At 50.3% G+C, this 8,593-nt stretch overlaps 1 protein-coding gene across 1 annotated transcript; it reads left to right on the forward strand.

The window, feature by feature from the left end:
* Positions 1–98: 98 nt before the first annotated feature.
* GRSF1 (G-rich RNA sequence binding factor 1) lies at positions 99–5,372 on the forward strand (the record flags this gene model as incomplete). The annotated part of the gene is made up of 8 exons (XM_009075949.1): positions 99–240; positions 898–1,053; positions 1,338–1,478; positions 2,246–2,375; positions 3,946–4,106; positions 4,209–4,336; positions 4,975–5,110; positions 5,314–5,372. Coding segments are annotated over 8 exons (1,053 nt in total), but the record flags the coding sequence as incomplete, so codon positions are not given.
* Between the last annotated feature and the right edge of the window lie 3,221 nt (positions 5,373–8,593).

Consider the following 8,593-nt stretch of genomic DNA (forward strand, 5'->3'; position numbering starts at 1 on the left):
CTCTCCCACCCCTCTCCCACCCTGAGCACCTGCAGCCGCGGGAGCCGCGCCCTTCCTCGGTGATTTGCCATGGGGTTTGTTTTTGGTTTTTTTTGTAGCAGGTCACTGATGCTCCGTCCCAGGAAGGTCATCTCTCAGAGCAGGAGTCGCACAAGGGAGAAAGTGACAACGTTTATCTCATCAGGGCGCAAGGATTCCCCTACTCGTGCACCGAGGAAGATGTGCTGACCTTCTTTGATAGTATGGGAGTTCATTTTCCTGCCTAACTCTTCTGTGTCCAAGGATTGAACACAATAGTTCGGGGTTTGCATAGTTCAGTTCTTCACAGAAAGAAAATTTAGAGATTATTAGACAGGCAAAGATAAAGTTTTATTATTGCTGGAAAATTATTCATGATTGACACATGTAAAACAAGTAACTCCCAAACTGCTGACAATGATCAGAAGCTCATCCTTATGGCATTTTGTGTTTAACTAGGCAAGTCTTTCCCTTCTTAGTAGCTCCACAGCCAGCAAAGGCAATCCAGTTCAAAGTCAGTCCTTTAAAGGCCATTGTGATTGGATTTTACCCCCAGTTTCCCCTCTTTTAAACAAGCTGGAGTGTTTTTACTGACTGGTTTTCTGTCAGTAAAATTTGGTGGCTTTCTGACCCTAATTCATAGGCCTCTGCAGGGCTGATCCTTCCATACAGTAATAGTGTGCTCCGTCCTTCCAGAGGCCAGATCCAAGTTCTCACATGACTTACCAACCTGCCAAACTATATCAAGTTAGTTTGAAGTCAGAGTTAAGGACCGGAATGGGAGTTTTGCCCTGCTGATGGGGTTAGCTCTGTGCAGTGTAGTCAGGAGGAAGAGACCTTCTGTGTTTGATGCAGCTGTGTGTGTCCCTTGGTTTCCAGGCTGTAGGATTCGAAACGGGGAGAATGGCATCCACTTCCTCCTCAACAGGGATGGGAGGCGCAGGGGGGACGCCCTGATTGAGCTGGAGTCCAAGGCTGATGTCCAGAGAGCCCTCGAAAAGAACCTGAGGTACATGGGCGCACGCTACGTCAAAGGTGGGTTTGGAACTTGGAACAGCACAAGTTACATTGGGAGAAACTCCTGTGAATAAGGACTGTTGGGATAGTAATAATGAAGTTGGGGTGGTGAGGGCAGGGGTGGAATGAGCAGCAAATCAGGCAACAAAGCATCATCGAGCCAAAATTCCCTAGGCTGGACAAGCAAGGGGCAGAACTATAGAGCACTATGGGGGAAGGATCATGCTGGGGCTTTGCTGGGGGGAAAGCTGCCATAGGAGAATCCCAAGAGGGAAAATGTTCCATGCCTGTGTTCCCTGCAGTTTTTGAGGTGCATGATAGTGATGTGGAGGGCTTACTGCAGAACCTGAAGGATGAGTCTCAAGCCATAAACGATGGAGTTGTGCTGCTCCGAGGTCTTCCCTTCAGCTCCACCGAGGAGGACATTGCGGATTTCTTCTCAGGTACCTCAGCCTGGTCTGTGCTCTTGGTTTACTTCCTTAAGGGGATGCTTAGGTTGGCTTAGAAAGGCAAAGCCAGAAGTCACTTCAGCTTTCTGAAGAAGCTTTTGGCTGCAGGATTCCCTTGCTCCTCTGGTGTGGTGCAGGTCTAACCCAGGATCAGCGCTTGCTGTTTTGGGCTGGGGCAGGAAAGAGCAAGCTGGATGCTTTGAGCTGTAGTTGGGTGGTTACCACTGCATAGCTGGGCAGAGCTGAGAGGGAAAAATGCCTCTGTGGTAGTTCCAGCCCAGGTGGATGCAGTGTGAGTGTTCACAGCTCTATCATCAGGTCACATGCCACTTGGAACCTAGTCCCACACCCAGTGCTGGAGCAATCCAGGTGGTTCTAGCTCCCCACGATGATATTATGCAGCACAAAAATTGAAGTTCACTGGATTTGACCTGAGTTTTAAAGAGATAGGGAAAAGCTACCATGATAGTAAGACAAATCTGCAGGGACATTTGTGTTCTGGACCTACCTATTGTCTAGAACTTGGATTCACTTATACTTATTTGAAGCCTCAGGTTGATTCATTTCTGCAATTAAAGCTTCTGTGAAAACTAGCTTTAAAGCAAATAAATTGGAGTTTGAAAGAAAGGTATTTGGGCCAACATGAGCACTTGTTTCACAACTATTTAGCTGCCCAATCAGCTTGAATAGTTTGGAAAAAGATGTCTCTGTGGCACAATTTCCTGCTCAATTAGTGCCTTTTTCTCCCCACCCACCTCCAGGTTTGAAAATCACAGACATAGCTTTCATTTACCGCGGGGACAGAAGGACAGGAGAAGCTTTTGTGCAGTTTGCAGCTCCTGAAATGGCAGCTAAAGCCCTGCTAAGGCACAAGGAGTACATGGGAAATAGGTGGGTACTTCCCTGGGGCTCATGGGGGAGGAGAACACCTCTGAGGCTCACGCTGTGACTTACAGCTCAGCTCCTGCCTGGGCAGCCTTGGGCTCCTCACACCCACAGCATTTTTAGGAAAAGCAGAGGCACCTGCAGTCTTGGGATCTTGGGGGAATTTGAGGCCTTTAAGAGAAACGCCAAGGTTTTTAGGCATCCTGAAGACAGTCTCATGTCAACAGAAAGGGGTGACAGCATTCAGAGTGGGCAGCACAGACAGGCACACACTGCCAAGTCCCAGGGGCACAGAGGTCCTGCACCTCCTGCAGACCTGTGCCCCTGGCAGACTCCCACCATCTCCCACCTCTTTGGTGACCCCATCCTCCTGGACTGTCCTTCCTTAACCAGCTTATTCCAGAGCATTGAGCCCTCACAGGGCCCTCTCTCCTCTCAAGCAGAAGCACAGACAGCTTGTTCCCAAGATCATAACATCATTTGGCTGGAGAAAACCTTTAAGGTCATTGTGTCCAACCCTTAACCTAAGCACTGCCCAGCCCCAGTTCCTGTCCTTAAGCAACTTTTAAATATCTCCAGACCTGAGCTCAGGAGAGAAGACCCAAACCACCATTACTGCTTTCCCCCTGCTCAGTTTTCCAACTTCAATACTCTATAAAATTCTCTCTACACCTCAAATACCAAAAGATAACTACTTACCTCTTCTCCTACATCCCCCTGCCTTCCTTTATATCCTTACTTCCTGCTCCCAGGCTGCACTTTCTTGTGTTTATCCCCCCACCCTTGTTCAAACAGCTGCTCTGTAGGCAGACTTTAATTAATTAACTAAATTAATTAACAGACCTCCCTCCTCCCCAGTAGAGATGAATCAGTTCTGAATCTACTGTTAACTCTTCCTTTGTCACAGTAGAACAAGAGCTAACCTGGCTCACCCACCGGAGCTCACAACCCTCTTTTTCCATGGGATCAGCCCATAAATGGAGGGGGTTCCAAACCTGCTGGGAATGGCTCCCATTCTTCCTGGTTTTATCCAGAACTCGCCTCCAGCAGTACTGAGTGGGGGTTTGGGGAGGGCTGAGCTGTCAGCTCTGCCTGCCCATGGGGTTACTTCCCTTATTCTGTGCTCCCTTTGGGAACCCTCCTCCCTTGGATGTCCATATTCCCTTCTTTATCACACTGCTCCTTCAGTGCTATGTAAATTTAACTCTGCTAGTGGAATCCCATCCATTTCATAGCCATGTGGAAGATCCTAGGGCTGCACTGAGGTATTCCCTGTGACCCTGTGCATTGTCTGGGCCTGTCTGTTCCCTGAGCTGCTTTGGGACTGGGTGTTGGGTTTATTGTGGGGTTTGTAGGGAATAACTGAGTTGGCAGAGGAGCAGCAAGGGGAAAACAGCCTCAAACAGCCTCACAGTTAGACATGGCTGTGGCAGGTAAAGGAATGAATTGCTCAGCACTGAAGCTTGCCATGCCAGGGCTCTCACCCCCAGAGCCCAGGCAGGAGAACATCCTGGAGGGGCTTTCTGCAGACCCTGAGTGCCACATGTGCCATGTGCTCTTCCCCTTTGGGTTCCAGGTATATAGAAGTGTATGTGAGCAGAAAGCACCAGATGCAAAGGCATGTGCCTAATGACAGGCAGCTGATGGCCTACTCCAGAATAAGAAGAGAGTATGAATCCATTCCTGAAGAAAGGGTATGGAGACACACAGGAGGCTCCAATGCTGAAGGAGAAATCAGTGAGTCCCTCCCTGGCTTGGGTATTCCTCCAGGCTCCTTCATGTCACGTGAGGGAGTGGTAACTGCAAGCTCTAGTGATGGTTTCTCCTTCTACTCCACAGAACCTTGCAGGGAAGGAACAGAAAGCTCCAGGCACGTTTTAGCATCTGGAAACACCTCATCATCACCACAGCACTTTGTGCACATGAGAGGTTTTCCTGCCCAAGCTAGTGCCCAGGACATCATAGATGTGAGTACCGGTGAAGCTGTGGGTGAAATGTCACTCCCAGGAAAAAGCCTCAGCTAATTGTTACAGCTGAGGCAGTTTCAGAGTTGTGATTGATCTGTGTCTGTCAGGCCTCATTGCCATGTGACTCTGGGCTGAATGTGAGGTACAGGCTCTGGGGGCACAACAGGCATTTGCTCCCTTCCATGCATAGGAAGGGATTAAAGCTTGCTGGGCTGCTTAATATCCATCCCTTGGGCCTGAGGAGCCATTGAGAACCTAAAGCAAGATTTCAGAGCAGCTGATCACCCAGAAATCAGTGTCAGAATCCTTTCAGTACCAATTTTAACTCATTTTGATAGTGTACAGCATTGCAGAGCCAATGGTTCTGCACTGAAGGACTCGTGTACAGAATGTGGGTGCTGTGTGAGATTTTTTTGTTCCTGGCAGGAATTACCATGCCAGGAGCTCACTGAGGGTGAGACAGGTGACTGGGGGATGCCTCAGCTTCACCCAGATAGCACAGGGGGCAGTTTTCTGCTCAGGAGCTCAGACCCCTGTGGCTGGGCAGGTTTTGGGAGTACAACCATTGAGTTTCTGGCTGCTAGTGTGCATTACTGTTGTTTCTTTCTCACCAAACTCTTTACTTCTTTCCTTCCCAGTTTTTTGCTCCCCTGAGGCCCACAAGGCTCATGGTGGAATACAACTCCCATGGAGTGGCCACAGGAGCAGCTGATGTGCATTTTGATAGCCACGAGGACGCGGTCACTGCCATGGCCAAGGAGGGGTCACACATGGGTAAGGCAGGAGGAAGGGAGGATCCTACAACCCCAGGACTGGCACAGCTTGTCCAGCTGCTGTTTCACTCTGTGTGATCCCTTTAAATACACATTTCCAAGTTACAGTGTGCCAGGGGTTTTGCAGAGTAGGGGAAAAGGAGGGAAGAAAATGTAACCCATGGAAGTGCCTGACCCCATCCTTCCTCTCTTCCATGTTCCCAGAGTGCAGTGCCATTGAATTATTCCTGAATGAACATCCAAAGGCAAAGGAAGACTGCTAGTGAGAGTGGCACAGGCTCGGGTGTGGTAAGTGCATCAATCTGTCCCTTCTGTTTCTAGCAACATGTGATCTAGAGATCTCTGGCACTTGGGATTTCATCCAGCCTAGAGAAAAAAGTGTAGAGTGGGTGAAGGGGCTCAGCACCACTGAGGTGCCAGTCCCACAGGGCAGAGGCAGCATGAAAAGCTCTGATGGTTTTGTATTCCCTAGCAAGGAAGAGGAAACATGGCTAAACATTCTCCACAGACATGGATTAACAGTAATTGGTCTATTGGTTGGGATGCGATTTCATGTGACCTTCATGGGAGATGCTGGAGAGCCTCTTCCATGAGTTCCTCTCCAAAAGTGGGAGGTGGTGGTGGTCACTGCTCCCCAAGGCAGGGAGGGAGCAGCCCCTCCAACCTGTGTTTCTAATCCAGGCCAGGATGCACTTCCAGCCATCACCTGCATCCTGCACAGCCTCCCGGGCACAGGCCCAGCCAGGACAGGCATTGGCCCCTGCACTGGAGGAATTAAAACACATCACAACCTCTATGTGCATGTGCTGCAGCTCCACCTGAACAAGTCTTCCCTGGAGTCTGTGGTACTGCAGACAATCACTGGCAATAAAATGCAGTGGGGCATTGGGAAACAAGGCAAGCAGCAAGCTGCAGCAAGGGAGTGACTTGTGTTTTCTCTCTTCCTTGCTTTGCAGGCCAAAGTGGTCACATTCCGTGGGCATAAGCATGAAGATCAGATACAAGTGTCACTGCTCAGCAAGGAGGACAAACTGGGACATCTAGTTGAGCCATGTGTGAGAGCATGTACTAAATGTGATGGACTGTGGGGACTGTGGCACAGCAGCAGCAGCTGTGCTGGAGGAATGGCCACTGGTGCAGGCTGGAGCAGTTTTGCTCTCCAGGTGCATTAATAAACCACCAGGATTGGCAACTGACAGCAGCTGAGTAGTGTAAATCCTCACACACCTGCACAGGGCAGCAAGAGCACAGCTCATCCCTCAGCCCACACTTCTCATCCATCAGTGGTTCACATACAGCCAAAGTAGAACGGGTGGAAAAACACAACAAGGGATACAGATGATCAAGTTTTTATTCTTGTATGTGGAGCAAAATTAGTATGAGAAAAGTTCCCCACCCCTGCTCCCCAATCCCAACATCCAGGTGTCAGCCCATGCTGGTGTCACACTTGGCACAGTCCCACTCCGACCTCCCACGAGGCCAGTCCCACTGCAGTGCTGTGCTCTGAGGGAGGCTCAGCCACCTCTCTGCTCTGGGGAGTCTAATCCTGTTCCCAGTCTGATGTTCCCTCGAAGAGGGAAATTGCCTGGGTCTCACTTTCACCTTAGGGAATGAGTCACACTGGGTCTGGATGCAGGAATTTGCACTGGTTTGTATGTGTACAGCATGCACACAAAACTGACACTAAATTCAGTGTCTTCTCCATCCGTCTCCCATGTGTCACCCCTTAAGAGAATTCAGGAATGCACCTGAATTCCAGGGTTTTGGTATTGCAACAACGTTTACAACCTACTTTAAGGGACAGCAGCAAGGAAACGGGTCTGGGAACTACCACGGGGCAACAAGGAGCAGCAAACAGGATGAGTTGTGTGGCTGAAAACGCTGAGGCCTAGAGGGATCTAGGACAGAAAATTCCTGTACAAACTAGCAGCAACCACGGCATTAACCTCAGCTCTAAGATGCTTTCTCATGCGGTTCCAGCCAGTCCAACAACTACAAAATCCTCTCCAAGGAATTAGCCACTAACCCCTAACAGTATCTGTACAAACCCCAGTGCATTTGTCACATCAATGCATCTGTTTGCTATGGACTAAGGAACATTGTGGACTCAGAGACTGCAGGAGGTGCAGGAGCAAACCCTCCTGTGACACAAGGAAGCCACCACTGCTTTTTTGGAGCAAGAATTCCTTCAGGGAACAGCAGCAAAGAATTCTGTACCACAAACCCCGAATCTGTCTGAACTGTGTTTGCAATGACAATTTCTGCAGGTGCAAAGTGTTCCCGTTTCATTTTGATCCCACAAAAAGTGAAATGCCAGGTTTACTGCAACATACTCATGTGTGCAAGGGGGAGAGGTGGATCCAAGTGGCCCTAAACCTTCTGTGTCTGATGGGGACTTCGTATCTGAGTACTTGGGAACACAATTCCTCCCATATCAGGATGGGGAGTACAGGTACACCCTTGGCTTTGGCTGCCCTGGTGTAGTTGTGCCAGCACAGTGAGGGTCTCAGGGGTGCCAGACCAGGGCACTGTGCACACGCACAACCCCCCACTCCAGCCCCCAAAGCACAGGGGGAACATTCACAGCTTGGTTTTGGGTTTCCATGTACAGAGCAAACCCTGAGCCAGGGAGATGCAGGTAGAACATATTCTCTGGTGCCTCACCTGCTCCCACCAGGCACCAGTGTCCCATGGATGAGCCAGATTGTCCAAGGCAGTTGGGAAAGGGGAAATGGGATTTCAAGTGCAGCCAGAGATGAGGATTACAAAGGCTCCTGCTTATTTGGGGAGCCTTTTCTCAGCAGCAGCAGCAGCACATGCTCACGCCACATGCGTGAGGGTGAGAACGTTCCCAACTTACACGTGCACACAGAGCTCTGGTTTGGGCAGGGCCTCCCTGAGCCCTGGGGCTACTCAGGCACCCCCTGGGGCTGCTCCGTGTGACATTCCCAATGCCATTCTCCACAGCACAGGCAGATCTGGGTGCAGGGAAGGCTCAGACTGTTGTTAAGTCACAAAAGACTCTGAACACCAAGAAGCTGCTTCCCCGCCCCCGACCTCCAAAGCACACGGGCAAGTGTCTCCACATTCCCCCCGAACAGCTCCAAAACACCAGCAGCTACAGCCATTGTTGGTCACCTCTCTGCCCTTCATTCCCTACAAGGGGCTGCTGGAATACTGCTGGATGAGGCGCTGGTGGCAGGGGTTGCAGACGCGCTCAGGGTTGATGCTGGATGGCAGGGGCAGCTCGTGCACAGAGCAAACTTCACAGAAGGTGCCCCCACAGTTCTTGCAGGTGTTCTGGAATGCAGGGAAAGGACAGAGACATCAAGGAGAGGTTCAGTTCTGAGCTAAAAAGGGATGAAGAGGCTAAAGGGGAGAAAAAGCGAACAACAGAACAGGGCACAAGTGGGGAACCCTTAAGTCACCAGTGGTTAAGGGCAGAGGGGTCTGGAAGGACTCATTGCTTTGTCCCAGTCACCAG

Source organism: Acanthisitta chloris, unplaced genomic scaffold (genome assembly GCF_000695815.1).
Source record: "Acanthisitta chloris isolate BGI_N310 unplaced genomic scaffold, ASM69581v1 scaffold33155, whole genome shotgun sequence".
Lineage (NCBI taxonomy): Eukaryota > Metazoa > Chordata > Aves > Passeriformes > Acanthisittidae > Acanthisitta > Acanthisitta chloris.